The 20066-nt window shown below is 33.9% G+C and overlaps 3 protein-coding genes across 7 annotated transcripts; 1 reads left to right on the top strand and 2 right to left on the bottom strand.

Moving 5' to 3' along the window:
• Positions 1-414: 414 nt before the first annotated feature.
• On the top strand, positions 415-3756 carry LOC140808877 (uncharacterized). 5 transcript variants are annotated; one of them, XM_073166198.1, is made up of 3 exons: positions 415-604; positions 708-1034; positions 1258-3756. In XM_073166198.1, the coding sequence occupies exon 3, from the start codon at positions 1354-1356 to the stop codon at positions 3538-3540; it is 2187 nt and encodes a 728-aa protein (XP_073022299.1). In that variant the 5' UTR covers positions 415-604; positions 708-1034; positions 1258-1353; the 3' UTR covers positions 3541-3756. The 5 variants fall into 5 exon arrangements, with proteins under 5 accessions (XP_073022299.1, XP_073022301.1, XP_073022298.1 ...); XM_073166200.1 differs by lacking the exon at positions 708-1034 and having other exon boundaries at positions 415-600; XM_073166197.1 differs by having other exon boundaries at positions 415-600; positions 708-3756.
• A 597-nt stretch (positions 3757-4353) lies between these two features.
• On the bottom strand, positions 4354-10537 carry LOC140810809 (heat shock protein 90-6, mitochondrial). Its single transcript, XM_073168701.1, has 20 exons — positions 10320-10537; positions 9456-9650; positions 9303-9376; positions 8901-9026; positions 8732-8825; positions 8572-8655; positions 8316-8459; positions 8110-8223; positions 7904-7963; positions 7726-7800; positions 7538-7642; positions 7145-7285; positions 6970-7062; positions 6790-6867; positions 6383-6637; positions 6200-6302; positions 5548-5722; positions 5344-5449; positions 5163-5252; positions 4354-4721 (listed from the first exon to the last, which is right to left on the bottom strand). The coding sequence occupies exons 1-20, from the start codon at positions 10431-10433 to the stop codon at positions 4545-4547; spliced, it is 2403 nt and encodes an 800-aa protein (XP_073024802.1). The 5' UTR covers positions 10434-10537; the 3' UTR covers positions 4354-4544.
• A 5319-nt stretch (positions 10538-15856) lies between these two features.
• LOC140810810 (uncharacterized) lies at positions 15857-18981 on the bottom strand. Its single transcript, XM_073168702.1, has 3 exons — positions 18656-18981; positions 17591-17783; positions 15857-16253 (listed from the first exon to the last, which is right to left on the bottom strand). Exons 1-3 carry the CDS (start codon positions 18713-18715, stop codon positions 16123-16125), a joined length of 384 nt encoding a protein of 127 aa, XP_073024803.1. The 5' UTR covers positions 18716-18981; the 3' UTR covers positions 15857-16122.
• Positions 18982-20066: the final 1085 nt, after the last annotated feature.

Raw genomic sequence — 20066 nt, 5'->3', positions numbered from 1 at the left:
AAGTAAAATTTTGAATTTTTGAAAAATAATAAAATTAAAAAGATTAATAAAAATTTGTTTTTGTTTTTGTTTTTATACTTATTAAAGTGTAAGCAGACTCGTGATCTGCATTTAGCCATTATTGTCTAAGCACAATAAATTCCAGAATCAATTTTTATGATAACTTTCCTTTTGTTTTTTACTTTTTACTTTGAGTGCGCACAACGCACACCGGCGCACCATTGGCCATACAGGTATTAAATACTAATAACTGTTACTTTCATCAAATTATATAAAAAATTCAATAATAATAATTAATTTATATGAATATTAATGACCAAGGAAAATTTTATAATTAATTTATTTTTTTAAATTATTTTACGGATTTATTGTCTATTTATACATTTACATGTTAATAATAATAACATATTTTTTAACCGATGCGTTTCGCTGTTGCTACACGATAATAATAATAATAATTATTATTATTATTACAATAATTATGATTATCATTTTTCTGCTCGGAGTTTGGACTGCAACCTCCGCCGGTGGCCGTCGGAAAATGGTGCTGGGGTGATTGTCCTTCACAAGTGTTTTACTTCCTAAATTTGTTTTTTAATTGTAGGTAAGCTTTTTTTTTCTTTTTTTTATTTGTTCTTTACTGATGGTTTAATTTGAATTTGTTCGGTAGATTTGATTTACGGTTGTAATCCTGGAATTTTTTGTAGATCTGAAGCTGATTTTGGGATTTGGAAGTTAAATTTTGCATGATTCTTACTGCGTTCCGAATCTCGGCTAGTTTTAAAATTTTTCATCTGGTTTTTATTTTACTAGAAGTCGTTGAGCTGGAAATGGTGGATTGATGAGTTCTTCTGATGATTTATGCTTGTTTTTGCAATTTTTGGTTTTAGATCTTCTGATTAACTTGGGCGTTACTTTTAATATTTTGAATTTTATTTTATATGTTCTGAATTGTCTTAAATTACTTGACTAGGGTAGGGTTACTTGAAGGGGCAAGTTTAGTTCTGCTTAAGCGTGATTTCTAAGTCAGTCATGTGAGAAAATTTTGAAATTATTACCATTTTCTGAACTGGGATTTGAGTTTGACTACACAACATCTGAACATCGGGTGTATACGTTTTTAGAAATGAGTTAAAAATAATGCACGAATTTGGTTGAGTGGTGCTCGAAATAATCATTTTGCATGGGGTGTTCAATCGTCAACTGTTATTGTGGCTTCAGTTAATATCTTATCACCTGTTTCCTTACATTTTACAGCTTGTGGTGAGGTTTTTTAATCGGACTGGGATTGTAAGCCAGCATATGCTGCCTGAAGTTTCCTGTTGAGATTTTGGTTGGAATTTTGAATTTATAATGGAGTCCGGCCTCGAGGAAGCTCACAAAGCTAAAGCAATTGCTGAGAAACAATTCATAGAGAGAGACTTTATGGCTGCAAAAAATTGTGCTTTGAAAGCTCAAAAATTGTGCCCTGAGCTGCAGGGTATATCTCAGATGGTGGCTACATTTGGAGTCTATGCTGCATCAGTAGCAAAAATTAACGGGGAAATTGATTTCTATTCAATTCTTGGAATGGACCCTTCTGCCGAGAAACCCAAGTTAAAGAAAAGGTATAAGAAGTTGGCCATACTGCTCCACCCTGATAAGAACAAAACCATTGGAGCTGATGGGGCATTCAGACTTGTCTCTGAAGCATGGGCTCTTTTATCTGACAATGTTAAAAGAAACTCTTATGATCAACGGAGAAATATGTTTTTTGGGTATGGCGCTGGTGCTGGTGGTTATGACAATTGTTCCAATCATCCAGCTTCTCATGGCAGACTGGATTCGTTTTGGACTGTGTGTACATCCTGTCATGTTCAATACGAATACCTCAGGAAATATGTGAACAAGAGACTTACTTGTAAGAACTGCCGTGGTGTCTTCATTGCTATTGAAACTGGGCTGGCTACTGCAAATGGTGCTTTCCAATATTCAACTTACTCCTGTACGCCTGAGAATGGATATGGGAGTCATGGTTGTGCTGCAACATTTGCACCAACAATCACTGGATGTTTTGCACCCAATGGGGTCTTGGGACATCGTACCAGATATAAATCTGAGTATGTCTCAAGTACGTCGCTTCAAAGTAACTCGTGTGGAAATGCTGTTGGTGTTGTGGATCATAATGGATTATCAACTTCTTCTGTCCCTTATCAAACCAACGGGGACACAAACAAAACCAAAGCAAATGGAAAACACCATACGCGAAAGGCTACATGTAAGATGGGCTCTAATGGATATAAAGGTCACCGTGACACATCACAATCAAAGCGTGGCAGACCTGCCAAGAAGAGAAAACTGGACAAGGGAATCACTTTTAATAGTGAGCAGGAAAGCTTGTCTCCAAGTATTGCTATGGAAGCAAAAACAGCCAATGGAAATGGAAATTTAAAGCCTACATCTAAGATTTCCACCACATCTGAGGCGTCAGCTAGACGCTATTCAGCTACCTCCGCATTTGATGTTAGACAGATGTTAATTGATAAGGCGAGATCTGTAATCCTTAGGAAACTAGACGAGATGCGGTTGGCTTCAGAAGCAGCTGCAGCGTCAAACTCCGCAGAAAGAGCCGGAGCTGATAAATGCAGCGATGCCACAAGAATAAAGAGTTCAATTGATACTGCTCGTCAACCAGAACTGAAGAGATCCATTTCTGTGACACTAACAGTTCCAGATTCTGACTTCCATGATTTTGACCAGGATAGGTTAGAAGAATGTTTTAAACCCAAGCAGATATGGGCACTGTATGATGAGGAAGATGGCATGCCGCGCCTCTATTGTCTAATCCGTGACGTCATCTCGTTGAATCCATTTAAGATACACATAAGCTACCTGAACTCAAGATCTGATAGTGAATTTGGGTCTGTCAATTGGTTGGATTCTGGGTTTACGAAATCTTGTGGAAATTTTAGAGTTTTCTATTCTGAAATGGTGGAGCAAGTGAACATCTTTTCTCATCTTCTGAGAAGGGAGAAGGCTGGTAGGGGAGGTTGTGTGAGAATCTATCCTAGAGGCGGTGATATTTGGGCAGTATATAGAAATTGGTCGCCAGATTGGAACAGAACAACCCCTCATAATGTAAGGCACCAGTACGAAATGGTAGAGGTTATTGAGGACTATTCTGAAGATCATGGTGTCTGGGTAACTCCACTAATTAAACTGGAGGGATTCAAGACAGTTTATCAAAGGAATACGAACTCCAATGCAGTCAGGTGGATTCCAAGAAAAGAGATGTTACGGTTTTCACACCAGGTGCCATCTTGTTCACTTAAAGTTGAAGGAACGAACTTACCTGAGGGTTGCTGGGATCTTGACCCTGCAGCAACTCCTGATGAACTACTTCAAGCAGAAACTGAAATCTGCAATAACTCAAATTCTGGTTCTGTGAAGACCACAACCACTGAGGCACCAGATGACCACTGTGCTGTGGAACTTCATGGACAGCTTGAGGAGAAGTTTGACCAAAGGGAAAACAGTTTTTGTCAAAAACAGGGCCTATGATTTCAAGCGAATCTTGCGTGGAATAGATCACTCCCGTGATGGTTCCTCGAAGAGAGAACCCAATTAGAACAATGGTTGAACGTGCTCAAACTGAACCAGTTAAGAAGTGCCAAGGTAATGCAGAATCCATTAGTTTCCTACAAATGCGTCTTCAGTTCAGCTGAAGGACTGGAGAAACGCGGAAGTGCCAAACAAGGTAGAGGACTTAGTTTCAAAGATCTTTGCGGTTGCTGACTTAATTGAGAGATTCAAAGTGTACACATATTTGAACTCGATTCTCCAAAATCGCGATTCTTGGAGATTGATTCTTGTCCCCTAATGTTTAAGGGAGCTTTTTTTTTTAATCATCGATTTGCAACGGATATTCAGACTCATTGACTCTTGTCTGTAGAATAAACGTTAAATAGGTTTTTTCGTAACATTTGAAGACTCTTATTTGAGAGACGATGGGAAATTTCAAGGACCGAGAGAACATGGACATATTTCATGTTTATATAGTTTGCAATGTTTAATCTCTGCTTCCCAATAAATTTTCACGCAGAAAAGAATTTTCATTATTACCCAAACCAAGACTATATTTAAGATTTAAAAAAAATTCAAATTTCATGTAAAGATTATTAAATAAAATATAAGCTTCGAGCCATCTATTTTTAATTGATATTTGATACACGATTCTACTTTTAAGTCGTGACTTTAGTTCTCATCACGTCCCTACAATTATGAATTCCTCAAATTGCCTCACGATTGAGCTTGCTGGAAATTTGACGGGACCAAAAAGCAGATAATGTATCCAAAACCGACGGCAAAATCACGATGACAACCGCATGTCCTCTATAATTTATCCATCTCCACTGAGTAAAAAACTAAAATAATAGAAGTCCCTTGATTCAATCATATCATCCGCTAAAATGTTGGAGGCCGTGTTCACAACAATTTCAACTAGATCTAATATTAAATTGTATGGTTTGTGCATAGGTGAAGAGGTTACACCTCAACCTCATTCATCATTTGTTACCACCGGCTTCAGCAGGCTCGACTACTTCGGCCTCAACTGTCTCTGGGATAAATGAAGCAGGATTTAATTGCTGCTGAGACCCATCGTTGTATCCCCCCCACTTGCCTAAAAGAGCCATGTTCATCATCTCATAAATTTTTCCTCCAAACTGTGCTGGACTCTCGGGCTATCCCATTGAAAAATTAACGTCAGCGCATTTGCAGAAAACCAAAAAGGCGAAAGCATTAGCAAAGATAAAAAATAAGACTAATTATTTCTCAGATAGGAGATGTCACATGAGTTGCTTGGAAAACTGGAGTTCATATGGGGTATCGACCAAAATTGACTGCTGTATACTTTGAGTTTGTGTCATGATACAAAAAAGCGGTCCCTTTATCTTGCGCTTGGGGATACACATTAGGTGCATATCATATTGAAAATTATTTATGGAATCCACAGGACGAGACCCAAATTATCCAAACAATAATTAAAGACTCCGGTGTACATATTTGGGGTACGACATGGAAAAACTACACATTAAAAAAAGTTCTGGTTCAGTGATTAAAAGATTAGCGACAGTACTAAAGCAACAAGAAACCAAAATAGGGAGCTTTGAACAAATACTCACCGTGAAACCGCTAGAAATTAAAGCTGTGTCATATAAAAGATCCACCGCCCTCAATGCTTCCTCGTCATTTGGACTACTCTTGTATGCGTTCTGTATTTAAAAAATTGTGAAAATTAAACTTAAAACAAATGGGTCGATTTTAAACAAGTCTGCCTTTTTTCTTATTTACCAAGACACGTACATTTAGAGTTTTGATGACTGGATGATCTGGATTGATTTCAAGAACTCTTCTGCCTCTCATAAATTCTAGGCTCGTGGGATCACCAACAGTTTGGGATTTCATAAGCCTGAGAATTAACAAAAAAGGGGATGTGACCATGTGACGTGATAATACTTATAATTTACAAAAACTGATTTTCCTGCCTCGGAGAAATTCGAAACTCGCCTCTCCATATTGGCAGACCACCCGAACTTCCCAGATGCTAGTACACAAGGTGACGTGCTTAGGCGATTCGAGATTTGAACACTAGCCACTTTGTCCCCCAAACGTTTTTTTATCCAGTCACAGGTCTGGCCAAACTCTTGCTTCATCTCCTTCTCCTTTTCCTCATTCTTATCACCTACATTACATTGATACAGCATTCAGAAAACACACATGGATAAAACATCGTGCACTAACAATATCACTAGCCATGGCCCATAGATGAACGGGTTAATCTACAACCACAAAAAGCCACAGGTATCAACTATCAGATTCTGAATACATAGTCTAAAATCATCTCACCTTTCAGTCTTGATCAAAGCATAAATCCAAACCAAGTGATTAGATGATTGTAGATAATAAAAAAGGCATCCTCACTGTAAATATAAGTATGGCTCTGCCAATTTAATGATAAATAAATACTAAATCCCTCCAATAACAGCAAATAATCCGAAAATTTGTGGTCAAGGATTTTGAAATAATACTAGGAAAATCAAAGAATAGGATTCAAGGCTCGCTCCACAAGCTAAAATGCAGGAAAGATCAGGTCTGAAAAGAAGTAAAAACAGGACTGAGAAACAAACAAATGCAAATGAGAAGGTCTAAACAAACTAACCCAAGTCTAAATCTTCTTTGCTAATGTCAGTGAAGTTTTTATCCTTGTATGTTTTAAGATTTTGGATGGCAATCTCATCTATAGGGTCCACTAGGAAGAGAACCTACATCAAACAAACAAAAAAGATTTAGACAATCAAGCAGGAATCAGAAGAAACAAATAGATATCGTCGACATATCTTACTTCAATATCTTTTTCAACAAGTTTCTCCAAGAACGGTGCATTCTTAGCACTAGCCACACTCTCAGCGGCAATGAAATAAATATCCTTCTGATCAGGTTTCATGTTCTCAACATACTCATCCAGGCTGATCATATCTTCCTCGCTTTGAGATGAGAAAAACCGAAGCAACGGAGCAATGCGCTTATGGTTTTCACGATCTTCAATGCAGCCTAACTTTAGGTGTTTGCCAAAATTTTCCCAGAACTTCACATAGTCCTACATAGAAACCAGGATACTAGCTAAGCAAACCAAAACAGAAACACAACCAACTATTTAGCAAAGACATTAAGGTTTTTCAGAAATACGTTTCAGAGAAAAGAAACATTAAACCATAAAAATTTCAGATTATCAAGAAGTTAGAAACATACATCTCTATTCTCACTCATAGTTATGCCCAGAATCATGTCAAATGCCTTGCGCACCAAACGCTTCTTCATAATGCGTACCTAAACCCAACAGAAAAGCAAATTATGCAATAACCAACATGTAACTTAAGATAAGAGTACAGTACATCTGCCAAAGAAAGATCAAATATCTTGTTTACTTACAATACGGCTTTCTTGGAGGATTTCTCGAGATACATTAAGTGGAAGGTCATTTGAATCGACAACACCTTTAATGAAGCTCAAATATCTTGGGAACTGATCAATATAGCATAAAATAATTAGTCGCAATAAATTTCAGAATACAATCCAGTTTTTATGGAGTTCGTTGTTTCCTCACCAGTTCCCCATCAAAGTCATCAGAAATGAATACACGCTTCACATAAAGCCTTATATTCTTTGTCTTGGGATTAACAATGTCATCCTTCCCTGTTGGTGCAATGGATGGCACGTACAGTATAGATCTGAACTCAACTTCACCCTGGAGAAAATAATATGCACAACAGTAATATATAACTGTGCAGCAGCCAGACCAAAAATTTGAGATATCTTGATATATTTATGGTGCCAGAAAATCATTAAGTGCTGAAGTCACCATGTCACATGACAAGGACATAACAATTAGTCAAGTGCTGGAGAAACAAATAAATTGAAGCACGCGAAAGAACCAAATCTATCATCAGCATTAGGGACATGCTACCGAACTGTAAAGGAGCTTAAGTTATAAATATACCTCTGTTGTAAAATGTGAAGATGCTAGGGGTTCCAAGTACTCATTGAAGGTTTTCTTGTAGAACTCATTGTAATCCTCCGTAGAGACTTCCTTGGGATTACGAAGCTGCATCAAACATAATGGTCATAATGCCATTTGGGGCAAAGTAGTTTTCACGAGGAATGTTGGAGAGAATTTCACAGGCTCACCCATATAGGCTGGGTCTCGTTTGTAAGCTCCCAATCCCAATATCGTTCAACTACCGTCTTTGTTTTCTTCTTTTTCTGTTATATCGGATTCAATAGAATAGATTCATAGAGCAAAATCGAATGATTAGTCAATACCTGAAAGCATACACAAAACAGAAAAGTCTTCAATCATTAGTACCTCAGTTTTCCCATCTTGTTTGTCCTTATTGTCTTCTGCTAGATCCTCGTCAACCTCAACCTGCAACAGGGCAAATCTCAGAAGCAATCAGCAGGATTAACACACACATACGCGGTAATCAAAGAATCATTACACTGAATAACAAATTATCAGCATCAAATGGCAGGTAATGTATCACCCAAATTGACTTAAAAGAAAGGATGTACCTCTTTAGTGTATCCTTTCTCCTGCCAAGTATATATTGGGAAGGAAAGAAACAGGGAATAGTTTTTCACAAGCTTCTGAATTCGTTCTGGATGAGCAAAACCTTTATCATCGTGCTAACACACATGGGAAGATGTATTAGACAAGCTTGAGAGCAAAGAAAAGGCAAGTAAAGAAGCACCGCTCACCAAGAAGTTGGTGCACCAACCTTAAGATATAAAGTGAGACGGGTTCCCCTGGTTAACAACTTAGAAGGATCAGTCTCCTCTCGGATGGTGTACGAGCTAGAGTTGGCTTCTCCTTCCCATACATATTGCTTATCCGATTTTGGGCTCTTTGTTGAGACTTCGACCTGTGGATAAAAAATTAGTTATTTTGATCACATTGCAAATAAAAAGAAGGGAAAAGGGAGGAAAAGTGCCTCAGTATAAGACAAATAAATTAGTTTAGCTGAGAGTAAGCACCCGCTCAGAAACAAGGAAGGCTGAATAAAATCCCACGCCAAACTGACCAATTAAATTGCTGTCGACACCAGCATCCTTACTATCCTGTTAAAACAATGTGTCAAAGCTCTACTCAAAATATTAAGATGATACAATTCATTTATCACGTAAAGAATCGAACCTTCAATGCTTTTAGAAACTTTGCAGTTCCACTTTGTGCAATTGTACCAAGGCAATCAACAAGTTCCTGGCGTGTCATTCCAATGCCAGAATCTCTGCAGGGGAAATCGAGAAGTTGCTTGAAGGAGATAGAGAATACAGATTACAACATTACTAAGGATGAAACTTACGTGATTGTAATTATTCCATTATCTTTGTCGGTCTGGATCCGAATGTCAAGATCAAGTCCATCCTTCAAAATCTGGGGTTCCGTAACACCGAGGAAGCGCAACTTATCCAAGGCGTCACTTGCATTGCTGTTGTTCAAAACCAAGTTTATATTAGAAGATAATTTGGAAGACAAAAAAGCACAGGCATGGACAGGAAATACTTGATAGAGCTAGAAGACAATGTCTTAGTATGTAAGGAGGCTGTGAAGTTTAAAAACTTTTAACCAAGAACCAAAAGGTGTTCCAAGTGTATGACAATAAATACAAGTCCGACAATCAGGTAATGATTCCAATTCGAAATAAATGGATTTCGATAGCCAAATAAATGTCTTGACGCTGTGTATACAGGTTTAAAAGACATACCTGATAAGCTCCCGGAGGAACACGTCTTTGTTGCTGTATAAACTGTTGACAATTAGGTCCATAAGACGGCTAACCTGCCATAAACCCGAAAAAGATAATAGGAATTTTTACCAATTATATGCCAACCAGATCCATCGGTAAGGTGAAGTTAACCTCTGCTTGGTACTCAAATTTTTCAACAGGTGGGCCAGTGGTGTCGCTATCAGTTGCCGCAGCAGTTGACTCATAACGACAGCCCATTACTGGACCACTTCTAATGTTAAAGGGCTTGGTAGTCGTAGCAATCACAGTGCTGCTACCATTACTTAAGACCGAGTGCCATCTCTTTGTAGTACTGCTCTCCTCGTACTTCCAATATCAAAGAACAAGATCATATGAGAAGAAACAGCGGAAAAATAAAAGAGTTTGTTATGATCAACATGAGACAAATTATCCTGCCCAGATGAAGAGAGAACAGGATACCAGACAAAGTACTCACTTTCCACAGACTATAGATTATGGAACTTAACTTATTTTCAATTTTTGGATATTAAACCTGCATTGCTCACAAAGAGAGTCTAACCCTTATACCATGACAAAATCCAAAATTCAGGTGCTCCGATAAGATTTTACCCATACACATTGCAAAGGACGGCCACAGAGAAGATACGATATTCTCAACTTTTCACAGGATGCCACAAGTTTTATCATATAAAAAAAGAAATATTCTACATTAGATTAACTATGTATTTGAACACAAAAAAGAACTAAATCCAAATTAGTTAGTGAAATTTCTTTTAACTTCACGCAGTCAGCATAGTTCAAAAAAGCTAAATGCAAACCAGGTCGAAATAGTGGCCGTAACCGCAATATAAGTTTCACTTCTTCGAAATGGTTTCAATCAATCCAAACCATAAAATAAAAAATATTAAAACTCCGACGATTGACACTTCTAGAACAATTTCATAACAAGAGAATTTGAAAATCACAGGGTATAGATCAATTTCGAATGCGACAATACAAGAGAAGCAGGGATACCGATGAATGATCGAATGCATCGGAGCAAGAAAGAGGGGCAGTAACACTCCGATGATGTCGGCCCCCGCTCCGCAGGATAGCCGTGGCGGAGCGCCTCGCCGTGAGCTGCAGCATTTTCTTGTTGCCGATTGAATGAGGACAGTGGAAACTGGAAAGGAAGGGTGCACTGTGTAAAGTTGCCACGGACTAGGGTTTTAGAAATGATGCATTGGGTTCAACGTTGGCGTATTTGTTGCATAAATTTGCTGTTTTTTTTAACATCGGATTTTACGAGTTTATAGATTTTTATTAAATTTTACAAATTTCACGTATTTTTTATAAAAAATTATATAATTTTACCGATTTATGTTACATGATTTTTATTTATATTTACAAATTTTTTCATAAAATTTTATAAATTTTGTAATTTATGATTGTGATTTTTTTAAATTTTATTTTAATTAATAATTGAACCTGAGTAATTTTATTTATTTAAAAAATTTAATTTATCAATATAAAAAAATTATAGATTTATTAAATTTACAAAAGACAATAATTAAATCGATATTTAAATTTCAATTATTTAAATTAGTTCATATTTTTTATTTATTAATTAATATTTTTTAAAAATATATAACAATAATTTTAACTAAAATAATTTCATTCCTTTTAATAAAATTTTATATAAAAATATATTAACTTTATGTTTAATAACAAATTAAACAAAACAATTATTTATATATAAAAATAGAGAATAACTATATTAAAAAATATATGCAATTGGTGTAATTTTACAAAATTTTAATATATTTAATTTATTTTAATTATCTTTATATATGTGTTGATAAAATAAAATAAATGATGTTACTAATTTTAATAAATATAATTTTAATTTTTACTCAAAAAATAAAATAAACAACATTAATAATTTTGATTTTAAAATATTGTTAATAATAAAAATATTTTAAAATAAAATTCAAATAAAAAGAAAAACATATGAAGAAGAAAAGAATGAAAATTAATACTTGTATTAATATTATTTTAATAAAAATGAAAGTGAGTATGTGAGCTTGAGATATTGCATAATTAAATTTTCATTTAAATCTTTATGTTTAATCATAAAATTTTGATATTTTATGATTATATTTTAATTTTTGTACTTAATAGAATTTTATGAAGTTATTAAAGTATACAGACTTTTTGAATACATTTAGACTTTTGTAAAAATTTTAAAATCAAGATTGATTGTCATGTGACTTTTTAACACTCTGCAAAATTTACATTGAACACCACAAAATTTTTATATAATATATAAAAATCTAAATTAAATACGTATATAGTTTTAAACCCTACAAAAATCATTAAAAATCTACCAACAATACACCCGAAGCTTCTGGACTTGGGCATTGTTCTTTGATTTTTCAAAGGTAATTCTGTCATTTGATAAATGACGGTTTCTTCAAATATTGAAATTTAATTTAATGATAAAACAGTGACAAATTTTCAAACTAAAGTACGAGAAGATTAATTTATAAATTAAATATTCCCTGAAAAAATCACATATATTTTATTTCATGCATGAGACATAAAATCAAATTATATATATATATATATATATATATATATATATATATATATATATTTATATCGTCAAACATGTAAATTTTGTAATACAAATCTCTTATCTGACACGACTCATTAAAAAATATTATATTTTATTCCAAAATGACATTTTTGATAGGAAAGTAAATGCGTCGAGCCAAACCATACAATATCAAGCTCGAGCTTGACTAGTTTAAGGTATATGCAGCTCGAACTTTTTTCAAGTTTCTAACACGAAACTCGAACTCGGCTCGTTTTAAAATTATTAAGTTCTTGAATAGCTTGAGTTCAACTCGTTAATAGCTTGTTTATCATATTTAACAAGTTTGACTTGAGCTTGGCTCGTTAAACTAACTCATTTTCGAGCTCTTCCAATATACTTGACCAAAATGTCAAGTAAGATATGATAATTTATGTAAGTATAATTCTCGTTTGATAGTATTTTAACCGTTTATCTTAGACTCAAATTTTGATGTGCGATAATATAAGTTATTATTTTACACTCAAAGACCAACAAACTATTCGAACTTGACGTAAACGAGCCGAGCTCGAGCTCTAGAACATGCTTATGGGCTTACAAACTGAATATCTTTAAATTCGAGATCGACTCAATAAGCTTGATGAACGAACGACATTTTTTATCGAGTCGAACTAATAGTTCGCGAGCGATTTGGTTTATTTACATCCATAACTTTCACTTTAAATATAGATCAAATCAATCTGCAGTCTTATAAAAATAAATATGTGAGAATGTTATAAAAAAATCTACTCTTAAATTTATTAAATATATATAGAAGAAATTCAAGTTTAATATTATTTGACATATATCGAAACCGTTATGATTGAGACGTGACCATAAATCATAATAATAAAATGATATTATTTGATTGTACATTTAGAACGTAACTAAATTAATATGTGAGCAAGTAGGAGTGGGGGGTAGCTAATGTGTGTGTGTGTGTGTAATTACTACCTAATCCCACTATTTTCTCAACCTTCTAAGTGGTAATGACATAAAAAATAAAACAAAATTGGGACATTCTTATTTATATGATATGACTCATTTGGAAGTTTTTTCCAATGTAATTCACATACATGTCATGTTGTCCTTGTCCCCTTCCACAATGGTTGGGCACTTGGGCTAGTAATGCACCATTTATGGAAAGATACTTATAATAAATTACTTTTTATTTTATTTTTAGAGTAAAAAAAATTTCCAAATTATTTGGTTTTAATTTAAATAAGTTAGTGGGGTTTTACAAGAATTATATCAGAATCTGTAATTATACATATGATTACCAAAATTAAATATGTAAATTTATTGGATGAGATATTTCTAACTCCATTATATATATTTAAATAAAAAAATAACAATGTAAATAAGGAAAGTCGGAACTATGGCTTCCTCCAAATTTGTTTTTATGTATTAACTTATATCTTTATATGGGATATTTATAATTAATGAAATTGTGATTATTAAAAAATATTCGAGTGAGATGTGGAATAATTTTGAATAAATAAAAAATTGGTTTGATTGACTAAAATAAAGATGAAATGATAAATTATGATTTATCATTTTCAAGAATTAATAAATATAAATAAAAGAGAGAGATCATTCATGATATGATTGATGTACAATAAATAATAAATGCACATAATTGTAATCAAACATTTATTGGAAGGATTGATAATCCAACCCAACCAAATATAACTAAATATTATTGTTCATTTGTTCCTTCTATTGTTCAAAATTCAAACCTCATTACCCTTGCTAAAATGATATATCTAATGATCTTTAATTTGCATGTATTATATTATATATTTTTTTATAAATGTATTAAAAATATTTAACTTCTCAATTTTTGAATTTTAGTCGGAACGAATCAATAAATTGAAAATTTTATATAGAGTAGATCTATTGTGAGACGGTTTCACGAATCTTTATCCGTTAGACGGATCAACCCTATCGATATTCACAATAAAAAGTAATATTTTTTTCATGGAAGACCCAAATAAGATATCTGTCTCACCAAATAAACTTGTCAAACCGTCTTACACAAGTTTTTGTCTTTTATATATAATCACATATATTGAATTGGATTTGATAGAAAAAAAACGATCAAATCAAGTGGGCTCGACATTTTAAACAATCATTTGTTTTTTTTAAAGAAGTTATTGTCTTTGAATGATGAAACTATTTCGAAAAAGACTCATAAGTAAAACTTATTCAAATAATTATATATTTTTCTTGAATTATCAAATAAAACATATCTTCAAAAACTGTGTTCAATTCGATCAAGAACTGCTGCATGGCCATGCAAAATATTAATCCAGCCAGCAAACTGCACACACATATATATACATCAGTTAATCATTCTATCGCACACGCAAATCAATAACTCGCCGATCTCTTACACACACAAGACATCAAGGTTCCAAATTTGAGACGAGGAGTGATCTCGAATTTGAGACTAATCTATATGTAACATACGCGGCCTCCCACAACTCCCAAAAAAAAAAAGACAATAACTTGGGGCACCCGATCACAACTAGCTATATATTGACTACAAATGAATATCCAACCCAATTAAAGACGAAGAGAAGTATCAACAACATCAGGTTTCTCAAAAATATTTGGAGCACCCATTGGACCAGAAGGAAATATATCCTGATGTTGCCGTTTATGATGCGTGATGTCATCGAAAAGTGCAGCGTAGTTCGTGTTTGATCCGAGTTCAAGGGCCAGAGGGTCCCGAAATGGCATGTGCAACAGATCATTCGGCGATGAAACGGCAGTACTCTTCACCTTTGCAGCAGCCTGATGGTGATGATCCTTTGATCGATCAGGATATATTAACTTTTCGAGTTTTCGCCTTTCTTCTCTCATCTCTTTCGTCTTCTGAAGTTGCTTGAATCGTTCTTGCAATAGAATAATGGAGGAACCGGCCGCCATTGTCGGATTTCTGTTTTCCCTTCCCATGATGTCTTTTATCACAGGGTTGTGCCGGTGCGTGTGTGTGTATTTGTGTAATACTAATGCTTGTATGTGATAGCATGCGTGCGTATATATAGTGGAGAAGATTAATAGACTATAATGTAATGCTTCGTTTTTATTAGGGATACGTTTTACCGGGAAATCACATTTTTTTAATAAGTTCGTGTATTTTTTAAAAGAATTACATTAATCCATAGTTATTTATTAACAGCCATAGATTTCTTCACTAAATTTTTGAATGTTTTTGGCCTCCTAATTGATTCCAAGATGACGAAGCTAAGAAGACAATCCAAGAAGAAGTGCTTGGGGACTAACGTAAATATATTGAAGGATGGCTGCTTTGTGTATTCGAAGGGGAAAATGTTGAGCAAAAAAGGCTAAATGTGAACGGATTTAGTGGGTGGCAACATGTGTTTTGTGGGATATAATTGGCGCCCATTGGCTTGTCTTTTAGCATCCTTTGTACACTTCTTCCAAAATAGTGTCGCTTTTGTTGCCTAATGGAGGGTTGGTTGCATGGTTGTTTTTGAGTTATTGATTTTTCTAATCTAAACCAATATGATTGACTTGCATTATTAGGCCATTAAATAAACAAACTTTTGAACATGTGTCTCCATATGGGGACTAATACTTCATTTAACAATGACACTTGAATTGCTCCTAATTCCTAATTAGGAAGCACATGGCATGAGTGGATTTCTGTATTTTCGGTATATATTTGAGTTCTTCTGTCAAAATTTACGAGGTTTTCAAATTTTCGTTCACATCTATTAAAACATAGTAGTAATGTTTTTCTTGGGATATGAAATCCAATAGATACCTCTGCTGGCAAAAGCATTTGAATAACGGGGTATGAATTATCTTTCTCAGCTTTAAACGTAAATATCGAAGTTACTAATAACATATCCTCTCAAGAAAGACATTGGAGTTCGCTCCAAGCTATGTAAAACGCAACTGCAAATACAAATTTAAACTGATATCATTTACTTTAACCGAAAGAACCAGATCCAACATCTTCTACATACATTGTGTCACTATACCAAAGTACAAACAACAGACAAACTAGAACACGTCAAGAAAAGTTTCTCCAGAAAAAAACAAACGGGCAACATTAGTTACAATAGCTTTAGCAGCATCCAAGATGATACGGGAACATATGTTGTTTCATATATCTAGTGTTCCAAAAGGAGTGGATATCAAAATTACATTCTCGCGGATGTTTCTACGTCAAGGGTCCAGTTTCAATGAAACGACCCGTGACTGCCTGTTACGTTTTGCAGACTTGATGAAAACAACAGAAAGACAAGATGGCGCCCACCAAGGCCGGTGTATCTTTTGCTCCCCTTTCAAGCAAGCCACTGTTGCATGATTACAGTCAGTAGATTTCACTATCTGATTTTATAGAGAAAAGGTAAAGAGGAGGTCTAAATCAACGTGGAAGGTACAATGTAACGGGAAATGAATCCAGGACCATATTTAATATAATAAAAACAAACAAACTAAGGAAAATACCAGTACAGAATGTTGGAGAAACAAGTAAAATAAGCACAAATGAAAGAGGATGCCAAAACAGCTTTTCATATCACTTCTATATATTGCTTCGTACGTCCTTAAAAATGCACTCCCTCTTTAAAATAAAAAAAGTTACCTGGCCATCTCCATCACAAGGCTGATAAGTGCTAACATTGTAACATTTGACACTCTCTAAAACCTCAAAGAACTTCAATCAATCCGTAGGAGAGAATAATCTGATTCCAAAATCTGATTCTAAATCTTGTGAGTGTCGGATGCGACTTTGCTATGTTATATGATTCTCAATGATACTCCTTGTGTACCCTCCCTTCTTTCCCGCACTTTTAGCAAATTCATGTGCTAGATGAGGTGATAACAACCTAAAAGCAAGAGGCCATGATGACAGCTTCAATTGTTTAAACTTGTTAATCATACAACTAACATGTTGTGAGTAACGTCGATGTTATTTTTTATGGTTTTGTTCTGATAGGTGATAGGCTCGGTCGCTATTCCTACTTCCTAGTTTACTGGCTGTGGTTGGATGGATTAAAGAGGACACAAATATATCTTCTTTCTTTTGTAACCAAAAAATAAATGTCTCAATAAAGCAATGTGAGACCATGACAAATTCACACTTTAACCGAGGAAGGTTTGGCTAGCAATGAAAAATTAGACACAGATAGGGATATAGTAAGGAAGATAGCACCACGGCATAAGAGGGTCCACATAGCTGACCGCACTTGGTGTGATAAAGGCTGATTGTTAGTATTGTCAATCTGTAACCTAGAAAAAAATGAAAAAAATGTCTTTCTTATAGAAATGGGGGAATACCGAATACAGATCCACGCAAGTCAATGTGGAACAAAGTTGCTCCTAAACAAAAGAGTGTAATGAATATGTTCATTTTATTATTTGTGCAAGGATAGGGGGATAAAACTATCACGTGTTTGTTCCATAACTGTCCTATTAGAGCATGTGCTCGAACTTTTTCAGCCAATAGTTCAACCAGGCAGACAGTGACTGTCATGATCAAAGTGATGTTGGGACAAAAATTAAAGTTTTTAAGCCATGATGAAGACAAATATAAAAGAACACAAGGAAACCTTTAATTTGCTAGTAACTAATTGCAGCTTAACCTTACAGTTTACTCATAGTAAAATTCAGTGAGAGAGGGATAAGAAACCTTTTATTCTTCTCAGCTCCTTGCACAAGGTTATGAAGTCTCCCCATTTCATGTGGCACTTCCTTATGAACCGGAGTATCTGTTCAGTTGTAAACATCGACATCCCTTCCAAATATTCTCCATTGACCCCATTTTCTTTGAAAATTTGGCGGTAACTACCGAGATTTATCTCTTCCAACCACAATCCGACATCCTACAAGAAAGTGAGAAATCAATAACATTGGAAGTTGATCATCCAAATTTCTCCAACAATTATTTGCTATTCTCAATTTTCTTCTCGGTTTCTTTTCACTTTGTTTGCGGCAGAGTAACTTACTAAACTTTCCTTGTATTCCATCTCTCAATAGTTTGCGCATCCTAAAAGATTTAAAATGCATTGATAATTTTGGATGGTAGGGCGACTTACAAAATAAAATTTTCAAATGTTTTAAAAAAATTGTAGGTTGTCCATATCTGAACCAAAATAGGACAAAAACAGTAGCATAAAAACATGTAAACAGGTACAAATATGAACACTGAGGTTGATACACCACAGAGAAAAGTATGCAGGGTTCAAGAAATTAGCTAGATTAGTATAATAAGAATGGAGATGAGACACTGTCACATTGCTCATCACACTTTCAGTTCAAGAAACATAAAAAAAGATAGAGAGGAACTTCATAAGAAAGCATCTGCTTAAGCTTTGGATGCAAAGGTGTCGATAACTAATTTCAACTGATTGTCATAACATTTGAACAATGGACAAATAATAAATTCTTAAAGATTTATATTCGACTCAGAAATGCAATTGTACTTTTTTCCGCCATGAAAAATGGGAAGTCGCGGAGTTCTCCTCCGTGAAAAGAACACATTTTCCCATAACTTTCTTCAACAAAAATCCAGAAAACTGTCACAGTCAGCTATAAAAATGCTGCAAGCAAGAAACTCATCCACTCCAAGAAAATTATACAATAAAATTCGAGTCTGAAATAGTAAAAGATCCGAAAAATAATATGAGACCACATTTCACAAAACGATAAGACAAATTAAATTAAACTCTAAAAGAGATTACAAAAACGAATTTACCTCAACAGTCCAAATGAAGAAATCAATAGGCTCCGGCGGCTTCTCTTTATCCTTGATCATCACAGAAATCACGAATTCAAATGCCTCTTTTTGGATGTAAAAATCCAAAAAAAGAAGAAGAAAGAAAACACCCGAAATCAATAAAGCTGCGAGCGTTTTAATCCTTGTTATCTGATAATGCTCCTGTATGCACAGTAAGAAAATAGTTTATTCCAATAATTGCTTCAGCAAAAATCTGAGCCCTAAAATTATCGTGTAACTAAAGGGTTGTGATTTTTTTATGCATTCGCTCAAGAGTGCGGCGAGCTATTATTGCTCGTGAAAAGAAAAGCAAAGGGTGGGGTGGTGGGGGGGGGTGGGGGGTTTGTTAGATATTCGATAAAATAAATTGGGAAAATCAAACATGTCATATATTTTGTTTTGAAAAAGTTAGAATAGTTGTTATGATTTAAAATAATTAATAAAATATGCATACGCATTATTTTTAATTTATCAAATAAAACAAAACAATTAACACTAAATTATTTTCAAATTTTCTTGTTCGATTTAAAATATAAGTTTTGTTTAAATTTTTTCTATGTAAAATATGAAGTGACTTGAGAAGATTTTTAGTAAAATAAGAATGATAATTATGTAATTAAATCTTTTGTTGTCATATAAAATAGTTACTCTAAGAGTCCCACACTTAATAATATAACTAGTAAAAAATGCACATGCATTGCATGTTCTATTATTATTTTTAATTTGATCAAATAATATTAAATAATTAACACGAAATTATTTTCGATTTAAAAAAGTTGTTCGATTTAAAAGAGAAGTTTTATTTTGATTTTTTTCTATTTAAAATATGGAGTAACTTGAAAAAGTTTTAAGTATGATAAGAAGGGTAATTAAGGAATTAAATATTTTGATATCATCAAAGGTAGTTATTCTAAGGCTCTCACACTTAATATAATAGTATAGATATATATATCGTAAGTTTTTACCTAATTATATGTTAAATTTGAGTTATGACTTATGATATGTTATATTGACATAGTATTTCTGAAAATGTCAAAATACTTAGTTAAAAGAAATATTGTTTTGGGAAATTTTAAAACGAACGTACAAAAATATTTTGGGAGAAGAAAGTTTTATTTATATTTTTAGAAAATAAATAAATTAGGGTGAAAGTTCCTATTTAAAATAAAACTCAATTTTCTTTTACAAAATAATTGGAATTAAATATATGAGACAATATAAATTCAGTAAAAGATTATATATATATAATTTTGATATGCTCATCATTCTAGATCATTTATGTATGTACGGCTGAGTTGACATTCATTTAGTAGATGTAAAATTTTGATATTTTCATCACGTTCAATAGATGAGTGTTTATCTGTGTAGTGTTAGATTCTGTGTGTGGTAG

The sequence above is a fragment of the Primulina eburnea genome, chromosome 13 (assembly GCF_022965805.1).
Source record: "Primulina eburnea isolate SZY01 chromosome 13, ASM2296580v1, whole genome shotgun sequence".
Taxonomy (NCBI): Eukaryota; Viridiplantae; Streptophyta; class Magnoliopsida; order Lamiales; family Gesneriaceae; genus Primulina; species Primulina eburnea.
The sequence above is the reverse complement of the archived record's forward strand: the minus strand, read 5'-3'. Positions and strand labels throughout refer to the sequence as shown.

Excerpts from the sequence above, each read along its gene's own strand:
- LOC140808877 (XM_073166200.1), top strand. The coding sequence starts at position 1,354 with ATGGAGTCCGGCCTCGAGGAAGCTCACAAAGCTAAAGCAATTGCTGAG.
- LOC140810809 (XM_073168701.1), bottom strand. The coding sequence starts at position 10,433 with ATGCTGCAGCTCACGGCGAGGCGCTCCGCCACGGCTATCCTGCGGAGC. Across the intron at positions 8,460-8,571 it reads CCTTCCTTGTTTCTGAGCGG|GTCGAAGTCTCAACAAAGAG; the intron begins GTGCTTACTCTC and ends TTTTATCCACAG. Across the intron at positions 7,286-7,537 it reads CTTCACATTTTACAACAGAG|GGTGAAGTTGAGTTCAGATC; the intron begins GTATATTTATAA and ends TATTTTCTCCAG.
- LOC140810810 (XM_073168702.1), bottom strand. The coding sequence starts at position 18,715 with ATGATCAAGGATAAAGAGAAGCCGCCGGAGCCTATTGATTTCTTCATT. Across the intron at positions 17,784-18,655 it reads TCTTCATTTGGACTGTTGAG|GATGTCGGATTGTGGTTGGA; the intron begins GTAAATTCGTTT and ends ACTTTCTTGTAG. Across the intron at positions 16,254-17,590 it reads GGAGCTGAGAAGAATAAAAG|TGGCTTGCTTGAAAGGGGAG; the intron begins GTTTCTTATCCC and ends ATCATGCAACAG.